This window comes from Elephas maximus, chromosome 3 (genome assembly GCF_024166365.1).
Source record: "Elephas maximus indicus isolate mEleMax1 chromosome 3, mEleMax1 primary haplotype, whole genome shotgun sequence".
NCBI lineage: Eukaryota > Metazoa > Chordata > Mammalia > Proboscidea > Elephantidae > Elephas > Elephas maximus.
The window spans coordinates 37,018,737-37,033,937 of record NC_064821.1 but is presented as its reverse complement, the minus strand read 5'-3'; the positions used below and the strand labels follow the sequence as shown (position 1 = coordinate 37,033,937).

The 15,201-nt window shown below is 52.1% G+C and overlaps 1 protein-coding gene across 4 annotated transcripts in view; it reads right to left on the bottom strand.

Moving 5' to 3' along the window:
• The window catches only part of SIN3B (SIN3 transcription regulator family member B), a 41,054-nt gene extending 26,980 nt beyond the window's left edge, over positions 1–14,074 (bottom strand). For 2 of the 4 annotated variants that reach the window (XM_049877328.1, XM_049877329.1), the window contains exons 1-5: positions 13,935–14,074; positions 13,575–13,681; positions 11,385–11,538; positions 2,048–2,248; positions 201–344 (exon numbers count right to left, since the gene is read on the bottom strand). In XM_049877328.1, the coding sequence (XP_049733285.1) occupies positions 201–344; positions 2,048–2,248; positions 11,385–11,538; positions 13,575–13,681; positions 13,935–14,060 (732 nt within the window). In that variant the 5' untranslated portion in view covers positions 14,061–14,074. Of the gene's footprint in view, positions 1–200; positions 345–2,047; positions 2,249–2,589; positions 3,523–9,226; positions 9,342–10,211; positions 10,241–11,384; positions 11,539–13,574; positions 13,682–13,934 lie in introns of those variants that run through there. The other 2 variants (XM_049877330.1, XM_049877331.1) reach the window with 2 other exon arrangements.
• Between the last annotated feature and the right edge of the window lie 1,127 nt (positions 14,075–15,201).

Here is a 15,201-nt window from a genome sequence, read left to right as displayed (position 1 = left end):
CACTCTCAGCCCCCTGAGCACCCCACACCCCAGGCTTGATCTGGACAGAGGGGCACCTGTAGCCTATGAGGAGCTGCCCAAGTGTCTGCACCCCTGTAGCATCAGAGGAGAGAGCCAGGGTGTCCCCACGGCCACCAAGCCTGGCCAAAGGCCAGTCACTGTAGGGGGCATTCGGCCTGTGGGGTGGGCGCTGTACTCACCAGGGACCGCTTTGCCTCGGGCAGGAACTGGCCAAACTCGGAGAGCAGGTCTTCCTGGCCCCGGAAGAGGTTGGCCACTTCTGTGAAGACCTCCTCCTCGGACATGCCACGGAACGGCCGGCCCTTTGTGCTCAGCTGCTCCTTCTGCCGGTGGGCGGAAAGAAAAAGAAGAAATTAGCCCAGACACTGTCCGTGATGTGCAGACACCCGCCTTGGAGGGGGCTGAGGGGCAGTTCACAGAGCACAGAAGCCCTGCGGGCTCCACCACGCAAACAGCCACCCACAATGGCCTGCTCACTGCCCACTGACCCCTTTGACTGCCCAGGCTTAGGCCCTCGCCATAGGGAATGATCCTGGGCTTCTGTGCCTTGATTCTGCTCCCCAACATGCCTGTACCGGGGTACAGAAGGGGCCTGGCCCAGCCTCGGGGGGGCTCATGAGCACAGGGAACGGGAAGTGTGGGGCCACTGGAGTCTGGCTATACAAAGGTTAAGTACAAGGTCGGGGGGAACCAGGCCCTGGGATCCCAGGGTGAGTGGTACGTTCTGCCTGTGGGGAGCCTGGAGTTGGAGCTGGGCCTAGGAGAGAAGAGAGGGAAAGGGGAGGGGGGTGGGACCTACAGACCAGTCACCAAGACCCGTGGGGTAAAGGGAAGGAGCATAAACAGGAGCCACCGAGTGGAGCCTCAATCAGCCACTGGAATTGCCCCAGTTAACATCACACTCAAGCACATGACAAAGCAAGGGCCCTCCCAGTTACTCATTTTGCACTCCATGGCCGCCAGGTGAAACCCTCCTCGACCCACTGGCCGTGACTTCATCAAAGAATGCAGGGAGAACCCTCAGCATCCCCTTCCCCACCCCCGCCACAGTACACCCCCAGGAGATGCAGGTTAGTTTTTACACACTAACACACGTGACACTTACTTAAGAGGGAAAAGATCATCTGCCCCCCAAAGAGTTACCGGTATCCTTGAGAGCCAAATCAAATGGGGCAAAAACCACTCCTCCATTCAGGGAATACTGCAAATGAGCCATAAACCAGTTGCCACTGAGTCAACCCTGACTCACAGCGATCCCATGCGTGCAGAGCGCAACTGTCCTCCATAGGGTTTTCAATGGCTGATTTTTCGGAAGTAGATTGTCAGGCCTTTCTTCCAAGGTACTTCTGGGTGGACACGAACCTCCAACTTTCTGATTAGTAACCAAGGACATTAAGTGGACAACAATAAGAAGGCGAAGCCAATGCTGCTGTTTTTAGCGGTCATACCTATCCCCACCTGCAGTTACAATGTTTTAGGACGTGCCGATCTTCGACGTAGGGAACAGCGGTGGTTTAGTGGTAGAAGCCTCACCTTCCACGCGGGAGGGCCAGGTTTAACTCCTGCCCAGTGCGCCTCATGCGCAGCCACCACCCATTTGTCTGTGAGGCTCGTGTGTGGCTAGGATGCTGAAGAGGTTTCAGCGGAGCTTCCAGACTGGGACAGACCAGGAAGAAACGCCTGAAGATCAACTCACGAAAATCAGCCGATGAAAACCACGTGGGGCACAGCAGCCCAATCCACAGCAGATCATGCGGCTGGCACAAGACCAGGCGGCATTCTGTTCCATTGTGCACGGGGTCACCAGGAGTTGGGGACCGACTTGAAGGCAGCTAACAACAACATGCGTTTCCTAATCCTGCTTCCCAATACGGAGATGCCTCAAGGGGCACATTAAAATAAAATCCAAACAGAATTTCACACAATTTCAGGAATCAAGACAAGAAAATCTGAACCGTTTCAGTGTACCTGGTTATCAGAGGATGCCGGGAACACACACACACAAGTGCATGGCGTGGCTTCTCACCTGGTAAGTGTGCAGTATCTCCAGGAACGACCGGTAGATCTCCGGGTGGTCCAGGAAGCGAGTCTTGATCTTGTTCACGTAGCTGATGGCATTGTTGAACTCCACAGAATCTGACTCCAGGGGTACCTGGGGCTTGTCCTCCTTAGAGAGCGCCTGCTGCTTGAAGTCGTCCGCATAGTCGCTATGGTTGTGTGAGTTCTCCTAAGAACAAAGCAACAAGTTACCTTCAGGCCCAACACTGGAGACGGACTGTGAAAACTGCCAGCCCACGGTTGCTGTCTGTACGAGAACAGACAAAACGTTATGCACAGCCAAGGTTCTTTTAGATGCTTCTGGGAGCCCTGGTGGTGCAGTGGCTAAGAGCTCAGGCTGCTAACCAAAAGGTCGGCACTTCAAATCCACCAGCCATTCCTTGGAAACCCTATGGAGCAGTTCTACCCTGTCCCACAGAATCACTATGAGTCGGAATCAACCCGATGGCAATGGGTTTGGTTTTTTGGCTTTGGGGGCCTGGGGGTGGGGGAAGAGGGTTAGGCGCATACACGGAACACAACGCCGGCTTCATGCATCACGAGCTTCTGCACGTTCCCAGGCAGCTCTGATGAACGCCCCTCCACCAGGTCCTTCCTCAGCTACAGAAGGGACACGAGTGTTGAATTCACTCTATACTTTCAAAAACTGGCAACTGGAACACGTACACAAAAAGTGGATGCAGACTCCTTTCCAGGGCTACGTCTGGAGCTGTTTATAAAAGCTCTTCCCATGTCGTCTGTGATCTGACTTCAGCAGGAGTGTGAGTATGAAACCACCTGCTTTTAGCAGTGCTGGGAAGAGCTGGGATGTATTACAACGACGGGAGTCCCTGGTGGTACAAACAGGAACAAACACAGCTGCTAACCGAATGGCTGGAGGTTCAAGTCCACCCAGAAGCAACTTGGTAGAAAGGCCTGGTGCTTTACTCCTGAACCACCAGTCACTGGAAACCCTACAGAGCACAGCTCTACCCTGACACACACGCTGGGGGCACATGAGTTGGGGGTGACCCGCAGCAACTGGTTTTTTATAAAATGATGATGTTGGGGGACCCACTGTCCAGGCTGTCCTGGATCACAGGGATTCTTAGGACATGGGACTTTGAGTGCTGATTCCGGACACACTGGGACAAGGTGGTCATCTTAATGGAGAAAGCAGCAAAAAGCAGTCACCTGAGAGGGAAGAGATGGTCTTGAGCGCCCAGCATGTCCTCTGCCTATACACTTGCCTGTCACTTGTCGTTAGTTGCTACTGAGTCAGTTCTGACTCATGGCGACTCCATGTGTGCAGAGTAGAACTGCTCCATAGCGTTTTCAAGGCTGTGACCTTTCGGAAGATCTTCAGGCCTTTCTTCCGAGGCACATCTAGGTGGACTCGAACCTCCAACCTTTGGGCTAGTAGTTGGGCGCTTAACCGTTTGCACCACCCAGGGTCTCCTTCCTGTCACTAGAAATAAAAAACGAAAGAGAAAAAGGAACCCACGCCTTTCTCCTGTGTCCCTGGAATTCCACCTCGAGGCAGGACAGGACCACCCTGCAGGAGGTGCCCTCGTGTCTCTGAACTGAAACAATGGCCAAGATTCTCCGAATACAGCCCCCACCCCCGCCAGGACGCGGGCTGCACTGTCCCCAGTGCCCAGTGCCTGGTCTCCAGCGTCAGAACCCCTCTTCTGCTTAGCTTTAGGTCTTTGCCTTCTCCATGAGCCTTCCGGGACATCCTGTGTCAAGGTATGACTACCCTGCTCTCCCAGCACTCCCCACCCCATCCTTGCTCTATTTTCCTCCATGGAACTTATTGTCCCTACATGTGACATGTTTTACTCATTTAATCTGTTGTCTGTCCACCGGATGAGAACACAAAGTCTGTGATGGTGGGATGTGACACTGCTCCCTGTCTGGGATGGTGTCTGGAAAGGAGCAGGGCATCGTGCACACTGTGGGGGACCAGGTGTGGGACACACGGAGTCCTGTTCTCTTTCCTCCCTGTGGCCCGGCAAAGCATCCGCTTCTGATGACCTGAGGAAGACCGGCTGAACTGGGAGACCCGCCTCCTCGCTCCACCCAGACACCAGCACATGCCGTGGCAGAGGCCAGTATGACGTGGCTCAGCTAGTCAGGTGCCTCTGGACAGTCTGAGCCAAGTAAGCGGAGATACAAAGACCCCCGCCAAGCAGCCAAAGTCTCTGTGCCAGCATTTCTCCTCAGCAGTGGAGTCCATTCTGGGACTTTCTGGAGATGCTCCTGCTACTTATATTGCTTAGCATCTTAGTGTCTGGAGCTGCTGTAACAAAATCCCATAACATGGGTGGCTTGTGAGAACAGAACAGTGGTGAGGCTACAGGTCCGCGTCAGGATCTCGGCCATGTGGATTCCTTCTGGGAGCTTTCAGAGAGGAACTGTCCCCTTACTGCTTGCAGATGCATCTACCTCTGTCATCACATGGCGTCTATCCTCCCCTCCTGTGAATGACTGTCTCCGTGTCTGTCCTCTCCTTTTGTAAGACTCGGCTCACAAGGGATTAGGATTAGGCCTCACCCTATAAGGATGACCTCATGTGAATTTAACTGCTAACACTGACAAAGACCCTTTGTCCGAACTAGGCCATGTTTACAGGTGCAGCGGCCAGGATGCCGATATATCTTTCTGTCACCCCATGACACAAAGGCTCCAGGGGTCTGTGCTGGCATTCCTTTAGTGCACACGGGTAGGGGGAAAGGGCAGGGAGGGAGAGAGGGAGGCGGCCTTGGAGACAAGTTTGCTTCAGAGAAGGCTCTGCGCTCGGCTCCGGGGTAACACCCCCACCCTCCCACGATAGGCAGCGCTGGGAGCAGATCACTCCTAGGAGGCGTCTTGGAGTCCCATATGTCCCTCCAGAGCCCCTGAGTGAGCCACAGTGACAAGACAGACAAGCACCCCGAGACCAGAGAACTTTAGCTTGGCAGGCTGAGAGACGAAAGCGAGGGTATCAGATACGTACTCTGCTAAAACGTAACCACAGACACAATGAGATTCCACGTCACACCCACTAGGACGGCTATACAAAGAAAAAAACACCGAAACAACCAGTGTTGTCAAGGATGCGGAGAAATAGGAGCCCTCATCCACTGCTAGTGGGAACATAAGACGGTACACTCACTGTGGAAAACTGTGTGGTGGTTCCTCCAAAAGTTAAGCAGAGAACTTACCCAAGTTCTCTACCCAAGACGAATGAGAAGAGAAACTCAAACAATACACAGATGCCGGCGTTCACTGCAGCATTATTCACTACAGCCAAAAGGTGGAGACAACCTAAGGGGCCATCGGTAGGTGAATGGGTAAATACAATGTGTTCCATCCACACAACGGAATATTATCCAGCCATTAAGAGAAATGAGGTCCTAATACACGCTATGACATGGCTGAACCTTGACAATACTATGCTCAGTGAGAAGCCAGTCACAAAAGCACAAACACTGTATGATGTTACTTATGTGAAATATTGAGAACAGGCAAATGCAGAGACAAAAGCAGGTTCAAGGTTACCAAGACCTGAGGGAGAGAAGAATGAGGAACAACTGCCAACTGGTAGGGAGTTTCTGTTTGGGGGTGGTGAGAATGTTCTGGAGCTAGATAGAGGTGGTGGTTGCAACACTGTGAATGGACTAAAACCCACTGAATTATGCACTTTCAAAGGGCCATAATGGATCATTTTGTTAAAGAAATTTTATCTAAATAAAAAAATTTTTTAATGTAACCACTGAAAAACATAAAGCCACTGGCCTTACAAAGCCAGGCAAGCATTGGTCCTTGGGCAGTAGTTTGCCTAGCCCTCTCTAAACCTTCCAGAACAACTGTCCTTTCCTCTCTGCCTGTACCCCACCCTCCAGTGTCGTCCACTCTGCCCGGATCACTCGGGCCCTCCCTGGACCATGGCTTCCTCTCTGTCCTGTTCTCAGCATAGCAGCTACAGAGGCCCTTTCCAAAACCCTCCATAGCTCCCTCGACGCTCCTCTCCTGGCCCTACAGTCTCCTGGTTCATCCCCTCAGGCCTCTGCAGTCCCACAGGGATCTTCTCCCTGAGACGCAGGCCTAGCTCCACCCTCCCTGTGTGCCTGCCCCGGACACCTCCCCAGGCCCTGCCCTGGCCTCCTTGTCCTCCCTGCCCTTCCCTGAGTCTGTGTTTACAGCACTGTGGTCACTGCACTCCTTTCACATCTGCTCCTCATCCCAGCCCTGACCTGGCTGTGCACGTGCCCTGAGTGGGGACTTGGCTTCAGCCAGGGCCTGGCGCAGCAGAGGCCGGTATGCTCCACTAGAGAATGAGACTCAGATGCGGGAACTGATGTACTCAGGGACTGACAGAATTTCCAAATGATTCTCCCCAGAGAGAAGGTGCTGGGCCTCACTCTGAATGTAACCAAATCAAACCAGTTGCCACTGAGTCGATTTCAACTCATAGCACTTAAAGATTAGTGGTTCAAGCCCTTCCAGCAGCACCATGGAAGAAAGGCTTGGTGATGCGCTCCCATAAAAATTATAGCCAAGAAAACCCTACGGAGCAGTTCTACTCTGTACCAAATGGGTTACCGTGAGTTTGAATGTAAGTGAGCCCCTTTTATGTTGTAAGCTATACTCTTTTTGTCATATCCGACTCACGGTGACCCCATGTGTGCAGAGTAGAACTGTGCTCCATAAGACCTTCAGGGCTGTGGCCTTTCGGAAGGCCTGTCTTTTGCAATGCCTCTGGGTGGGTTTGTTTGAACCACCAATCTTCTGGCTAACAGTTGAACGCTTAACCAAAAAGTTCATCTATGTCCACACGGCTGCTAAGCCAGCTCACCATCCAGGGGCAGCTCCAGGAGGCAGGCCACCCTGAGGAGGATCCAGGAGCAGAGACCTGCCTTTATGCAGCCAACACCTGGTCTCCTGCCCCACAAATGTGTCCAGCACCCCGGCACTGTCCCGGGAACGGAGACACAGCTGTAAACATGACAGATGAGGGTCCTGCCAACCTGATGGACTTGCAGCTGCTGGGGGATAGAAACAAGTGAGAAGCAAGGGGTTTTCATTCATTTTCCAGCTTACCAACAGGATGGTATGAGGACAGCTGAGGTGGGAAGGGGGCCTCTCTGTGGCCCAAATGACCAGATCCAAAATGACACTGACTCGCAAGGTCATGAGCTGAGTCCCCCCTCTACCACAACCCCAGCAAGAGAAGGCACCTCCCTCTGAGCTCCTGACCCTCTGCTGGCAACAACTCTCACGTATAGCACACGTCCACCTGCCTTCCCCCATACCGTAGACCAGCTGTCTTCAGCTGGATGCAACTACGCCCCCAGGGGGTTGCTACTGGCATGGAGTGGGTGGAGACCAGGGATGCTGCTCAACATCCTACAGTGCACGGGATGGTCCCCACCCCAGAGAATGATCCCAAACTAGATGTTTCCAGTGCCGAGGTCAGAAAGTTCTGTACTGAAGGCTCCTCACAGGCAGAGGCCCTCTTATTCATCTTCCCCAGCTTTTAAGAGCCATTCTTCCGTCTGTAGTTGACAGGATTTATAAAGGAATGAAATTAAAAAAAAAAAAAATCGAAACTCTACTTCGAAACAACCATACCAGAAAAACCATTAAGAAAAGCACGCAAACCTCTGCAAGTGGCAGCGTCACAAGTGTTTAGGTGGCTGGAACCTGGAGAGACACCTCGTTTGTGCCTATGGTGAAGCCACGCAGGTAACAACTGGGCTGCTGGGATGCAGGCCAGGAAACCAGGCTGGATCCGTACACACCACCTGCCACCAGGTAGGCTCAAAGTGGGGCTGCCAAGAGGGAAAGCTCCTCTCTGACTGTGGATGGAAGCACCCTTGCTAGAAAAGGCTGCCTCCAGGCTGGGGGAAGATTCCAGAGTAGGTATCTAATGGATGCTCCCATAAAACCTTTCTTCACGTCAATGGACTGTTGTCTTAGTTCTCCATTGCTGCTATAACAGAAATACCACAAACAGAAATTTCTTTTCTCACAGCTCAGGAGGCTCTAAGTCTGAATTCCAAGGCACCAGCTCCAGAAGGCTCTGTCAGGTCTGGGGGAAGATCCTTGTTCTGGCTTCACCAGTGTTCTTATCCATGTTCCTTGTCAATCCACAGGGTATCTATCTTTGCCCATTTGTGCTTGCTTGTTTCCTTCTAACCTGCTCTTTTTACAGCTCAAAAGTGATTAGGTTTAAGACCTGCTCTGCACTGACATGGCCCATTAACAAAGAAAACTCATCCACAGGTTTAAGGATGAGGATTCCATTACATATTTTTAGGGAACACAATTCCATCCACAACAACTATCCTCATCTAAGCCACCTGGAGGGAGACCAGATTGTGTCTGGTCTCTCCCCCGTACGAAAGCCCTCCAAGGTGTGGAAAGGCAGGGCCTGTGGCTACTAAAGGAAGCATCATCTCCCAGTATCAGTGTGCATTCCTGTCAGGTCCCAGCTCCCAGCAAGTCACCCCCGCAGTCAGGAGCACAGGAAGGCAGTTTTCACACATGGAGATCAACTGCGGTCTCCTGACTCCTGATCTTTCTTAGCAAGTGCTGTTATCCTTGTGTGCCGTTGAGTCAATTCTGACTCAGTGACCCCATGTCACAGTAGAACTGCCTCATGGGGTTTTTTAGCTGTAATCTTTATGAAAGCAGACTGACAGGTCTTTTCTCCATTTGTGCCAATCAAGGGCCTCTAAACCAAACCTGTTTCCGTTGATTACGACTCATGGCAGCCCCATGTGTTACGAGGTAGAACTGCTCTATAGGGTTTTCTAGACGCCAGTTAGCACCTTCCTAGTAGTGACAAACCTGAACCTCTGCAGACACTGTCAGGTGTACCCTGGGGGCAAAAATGCCCCTAAGTGAAAACAGCTGGTCTAGGCAAACCAGTTCCTCCATTCCCTGCAGTCCCCGCCCCTAGGATTTGAGGAAAAAAAAAAATAAAAACAGAAACAAACCACCGCACCATTTGCAGCCGAGTGGATTCTGACTCACGGCGACCTCGCGTCTTACAGAGTACAACTGTGCTCCACTGGGTGCTCTTGGCTGTAATCTTCATGGAAGTAGGTCACCAGGACTTTCTCCCATGGTGCCTCTGGGTGGGTGCGAACCACCAACCTTTAGTAGCTGAGCACTTAACTGTTTGCTCCACCCAGGGACTCCAGAGGATTTGAGCTGGGAAGGTAAAAATCAGCTGCAGGAAGCACTGCATAGGTGTTTCTTTCAATGGAGGGGCTTGCCAAGTGCCTTGTAAACTGAGGAGAAAGGGTTCGGAAAAAGAACAGTGAGAGGCAGGCGCTGTGGCAATGGTCAGCCTCCCTCCTCAGGGCCTGGTGGGTAGACTCTGTTTTTTTCTTCTTAAGGCAGGCCCTGCCGTCAGCATGTTGCCCCGTAAAGCCCAGGGTTCATCTCCATGTTCAAAAGAAACCCAAAAACACACAGGTGTCACCTCCAAAGAGCCTTCATTTCACACCTGCAAATGGAGCTCCCAGATCCAGGAGTGGAGCCGAGGCCTCCAGTTGCTAAAAGCTTGTTGGGATTAATCGGCAAAACAGGGCAGGGTCAAGCTCGTGTGCAGTGATGTACGTGAGAACAGTTCATCACATCTAAAGCCCTGTGTCAGTGTTGGGCGATGCAATATCATTTCCAAAGGAACCCTGGTGGTACAGTGGTTAAGCACTTGGCTGTTAACCTACAGGTTAGTGGTTTGAACCCATAGCAGCTCGAACAAAGTAAGTACCAGAGATCTGCTTCCGTAAAGATTACAGCCAAGAACATTCTGTGGAGTAGTACTACTCTGACTCACATGGGGTCGCCATAAGTCAGAATCAACTTGTTGGCAACAGGTTTGGTTTGGTCTACCGGCGTCAAGTGGGTGGTGGGCAGGAACACTGCTCCTATCAGTGCGCTGGTTGGCCCCCACAGCAAGGAGTGATGTTCTGTCATTCCTTGTCAACCGTTCCAAAGCTGACAAACTGACTTAGAGAAAAATACAAGATCACCCTACAAACACAAAGCTCAGGTAAGGTTTCTTTTTCTCAGAGGGTCTGGTGAGCTTGGGTCCCTGGATGGCACAAACAGTTTGTGCTCAACTACTAACCTAGTGGTTGGCAGACTGAACTCACCCAGTGGCACTGCAGAAGACATGCCTCGCGATCTGCTTCTGCCAAGGTTATAGCCAAGAAAACCCTACGGAGCAAATTCACTCGGTAACACACAGGGCCGCCGTAAGTTGGAACCGACTAGATGGCAACTAACAATATCGTGATGAGCTCAAACAAGAAGGGGCTACAGAAGAAGAGGGGGCAGCTTCCTGTCACCAGAGAAGGAACACAAGGAAGCCGTGAGCATGGGGGAGGCGTAAAGGTTGATCTGAGCCAACGTCCCCCAGCACTGAAATAAAACACAATGAAAACAGCTCTTCGCGCGCTCCTCTCAGCCACCTTACTGGCACCACCAAGATCTGTCAGACACAGGTGAGTATCTGCCCAGGTACGTGGACAGGCCTGCCTGGAATGCTCCCAGGGAAAGCCTCTTGCCAAGACCTTCGCCCCTGCTGATGCCATAATTGTTGGTATTTTTTTTAATTTTGGTAAAAATTCAAGAAACATAACACTTGCCGATTCATTGTTTTCCATGTGTACAAGCTGGTGGTGCCAACCATCACCCCTATCTGTTGCCAAACCTTCTATCATCACAGACGGAAACTCACTGCTTCCTAAACAACTGTTCCCCTCTCCCCGTCCCTCCCGCCCCTGTTCACCACTATTAACCATACACCTTGGTGGTCCCTGGGTGGCGCAAAACTGTTAACCAAAAGACTGGCAGTTCAAACCCACCCAGTGGTGCCTCAGAAAACAGGGATGGCAATCTGATTCCAAAAGGTCACAGCCTTGAAAATCCTACGCAGCAGCTCTACTCTGACACACAAGGGTCACTGTGAGTCAGAGTCAACTGGACAGCAACTAACAATATCCTATGCCTAGCCTAGATATTTCGTGTAAGTGAGATCACAGGATGCAGTTATTCTGACTTCGAGGAAAATTCTGGGGTAGGAGCAGGCTTCCTCGACGCATGTGATATAAACTCTTCAGGCAGACCCACTTGGGATTCAGGGGCTGCCTGTGGAGGCGTTTTGATCTAGTTTGATTCGTGCCAGAAATCAGCAGTCTGGCTTTAAAAAGACCAGATCTCACGTGGCTTCCAGCAAAGAAATACCGCCCTGCCCCCTCCGGCCAGGTCCCAGGACACACAGCGCAAACACCCATTCAGGTAACTGACGCCCAGCGGCGGCCTACCTGGTTCGCCAGTGGTGACTGTATGTTTAATTTGCCGTTCTTGGGGATATCAATCCTGTATCCCAGGGGGAGGAATGCGTTGAATCCAACGATGAGGTCGGGGTGCTCGTGAAAGAGCTGAGACACACGTCTGATGACCCCGGGAGTGTCGATGCTAGGACAAAGAGGGACACAAGTGGACAAGAGGGTCTTGGGGAACAAATCAAAAGCAAAACCTATTTCCGACTCTCTCCACAGTACCACGTAATGGAGCTTTCTGACTGGCAACAAAGCGACCTAAAATATACTCATCTGCTGCATGATTCTACAGCCAGTGATCTATTTCCACAGTAGCGAGGAAAGAGCATTGGTGGCGCAACGGTTAAGTGCTTGGCTGCTAACCAAAAGGTGGTTGGTGGTTCAAACCCGCCCAGCAGCTCCACGGGAGAAAGGCCTGGTGATCTGCTCCTGTAAAGACCATGGCCAAGAAAACGCTATGGTTTTCTACTCTGACAGTTCTACTCCATCACCTGTGGTCGCTGAGAATTGGAATCGACTCAAGAGCACCCAACAATAACAACAACCATGTCTGTTCAGAGCAGCGAGGCCTGGGCTCCCCACACCCTCTTCCTGAGAACCGCTGAATATTTCCCCAGCATGGCTCCCAAAATACTTCAATAATGTGTGCTCAGTTCCGAAAACTGTCAAAACCAAGGCACCGAACCAGCTGCCATCAAGTCGACTCCAACCCACAGCAACTCCATGTGTGTCAGGGTAGAGCTGTGCTCCAGGGCTTCCTTCCAAGGTGCCTTTGAATGGATGTGAATCTCCTATCTTTTGGTAACTGGCTGAGTATTTAACCATTTGCACCACCTAGCAACTCCTGAAAATGTCAGAAGCTCTAAATGCAGGGCTTGGACTCCAAGAGGTGGCGAGAGGCCAACCCCCTCCACGCGAGGTGATAAAGTCTGTCACTTTGTATGAGTTAGGATCACCCATGACGCAGGTTTTGATCCAAGCAACTCACTGCAATGTATCAACACCCAAAACCTTGCAAGTATCAGGAATGCATACAAATGAGAGGGGAAAGGGGGGCTTTGTCATTACTGTAGTCCCAGCACAGGGCTGACGCTACTTCGTAGAAGGAAACCGGGGGGGGGGGGGTACCCAAACTCATTGCCACTGAGTCAATTCCAACTCATGGAGACCCCATGTGTGACAAAACAAAACTGCTCCATGGGGTCTTCTTAACTGTAATAAAGACCTGGCGATCTGCTCCTGTGAAGATTACAGCCTACAGGAGCAGATCTACCATCACACAGGATCACTATATGTCAAAATCAACTTGACAGCACCTCACACCACCACCGACAATCTTCATGGAAGCAGACTGACAGGCCTCTCTTCCACTGTGCCACTGGGTAAGTTCGAACCACCAAACTTTGGATGTGCAGTCAAGTGCAAACCGTTTGTGCCGTCCAGGGACCCTCAAAACCAGCCCTGCCATATTTCCTAAGAGAGTGGAGCATGTAGGTGGGCCTGTGACAAGCAAGAATTTAAGGGTTGGGGGGTCTGAGTTCTAACTTGGCCTCTGTCCCTAAGGTGCGTGTGGGCAAGCCCCTTGCCCACTCCAAGCCCTGATCCTGAGGCCAAGATCCTGAGATTCCCCATTTATCTGAAACCTTCCTGATTCTGCCTAGAAAAAGAGCTAATGTCTTTAAACACTTTCCCTGTGGCAGGTCCCTCACTAAAGGCTTTATGCACATTATTTCCAAGCAGGACAGGGTCTAGGGGAGGCAAGGGAGGCACTCAATTTGGATACAAAATTTAAAGGGGAGGGGCACTCAATCATCAAAACGAAAAACACTGTAATGCAATGCTTGCAAGAAAAAATTTAGGCAAAAAAATTCCTTAAGGAACAAAAGTTATTTAAAGCCAACGTTTTAAATAAACGCAGGATCCAACTTTGCATTTGTCTGACCTTATCTCCCCTAATTCCAGCCCTGCTTCCAAGAATCCCCACCACAGTTCCACAAGGTGGGTACGATCCATCCCAACATTAGAACAAGAAACGGAGGCTCACAGAGGTTCAACGACATGCTCAAGGTCATTCAGCTGAGGGGCAGCAACCGGGAAGGGGTCTCTCACCCTGATCAGCCCGGTTCGGGGCCCAGCGCGGCCCTCGGGGGTGGGGAGGGGCCCCGCGGGTACCTCTGGCTTTTGAACTCCTTCATGATCTCCAGAAAACCGTTGTAAGTGGCAGGGTCGCTGCCGAAGCGGATCTTCACCTGGTCCAGGTAGGTGAGGGCGTCCTCCACCTGCGGGGAAGCGGAGGGTCCCGGGGGGCCAGGGTCAGCGGAGGAAGGGGACAGAAGTCGGGAGTCCCCGACGGGAGGTGGGCAGGCCGGACCTGTGCGGGGCTGAGATGAAAGGTCGGGGTTCCGGGGTCCGGGGCCGCGGAGGGGAGGCCAAGAAGGGGCGGGGGCCAGGACCGGGCGGGGCCGGGGTGAGGGGCGCCGGCCTGCGGGGGCCGGAGAACAGGGTCCCCGAGGGAGGGCGGACGCCACTCACGTGCACCGGCAGCTTCTCGTGGCCCGCGGAGGCCGAACGGCCCCAGCGGGCGCCGCTCAGCCCCCGGCCCGCGGGGTGGCCACCGCCGCCGCTGCCACCGCCACCACCGCCAGCAGCGTGCGCCATGTTGGAAGTCGGAGCAGCGGCCCGCCCCGCCCCCCCAGCCCGAGCTCCGGCCGCGCATGCGCACGCTCCGCCCCGGGGCTAGGGCTAGTGCTGCGAGGAGGGGCGGGGCTCTCGTTGGGGAATCTGCGTTGTACCCCTAAACATGAAATAGCGCTTAATGGCCGAGGTGCCGAGGTGCCGAGGTGAATAAACCGAGACCCAGCATCTGTTCTGTACGTCCCTCAAGCTAAGAGTGGTTTTTACATTTTTAAATAGCTGGGGGAAAAAAATCTCAGGAAAAAGTGTATTTTATGGCACATGAAAATTTAATTTTATAAAATTAAAATGTCAGCATCCATAAATAAGAGTTTTATTGGAACACTACCATGTCCGCTCATTTACCCATCGTCTGTGGCTACAACTCACAATTGAGTAGTTGCGACAGAGGCCCTAAGACCCGCAGAGACTGAAATATTGAACATCTGTTCCTTTATGGAAGAAGTTTGCCAATCCCTGTGTGCTGCAAACGGTTGAGTGCTGGACTAGTAGCCAAAACGTTGGAGGTTCAAACCAACCCAGAGGCTCCTCGGAAGAAAGGCCTGGTGATCTGCTGCTGAAAGGTCACAACCTTGACAACCCTATGGAGCAGTTCTCTGCATGTATGGGGTCACCATGAGTTGGGGTTGACTTGACAGCAACTAACACAACAGCTTTATAGGGTTGGTGTGACCGTGGGATAAAGACACGCAGCATCCAAATAAAAGGCCCTGTACAGTGAATGTTTGCTAAATAGCCCTTGGCTTAGTCCCACTCCTCCTATCCTCACTTCTCTTGTCCTGGTCCCATCACCTCCCTCTGGACCAGTTCAGAAGCTTCATTGGTTTTCCCAGCCCCATCTCTATCAAGAGCCAAGATCCTTCCACCACTGCTGCCAAACCCGTGAGGTCTTCTTATTTTTCCTGAGATGAAATCAAACCACCTACCCCTTAACATCGTCAGAATCTGGCCCCTACCAACTTTTTTTTTTGCAGAATTTTCCACCCAAGCAAATTGTACTTTATGTGTGAAGAACTTCCCACAATTCTTTGTCCAGCCAGGCTGCTTCCTGGCCCCATACATCAGCACACACCATTCCCTTTGCCAGGAGTCATGTTTTGTCTCT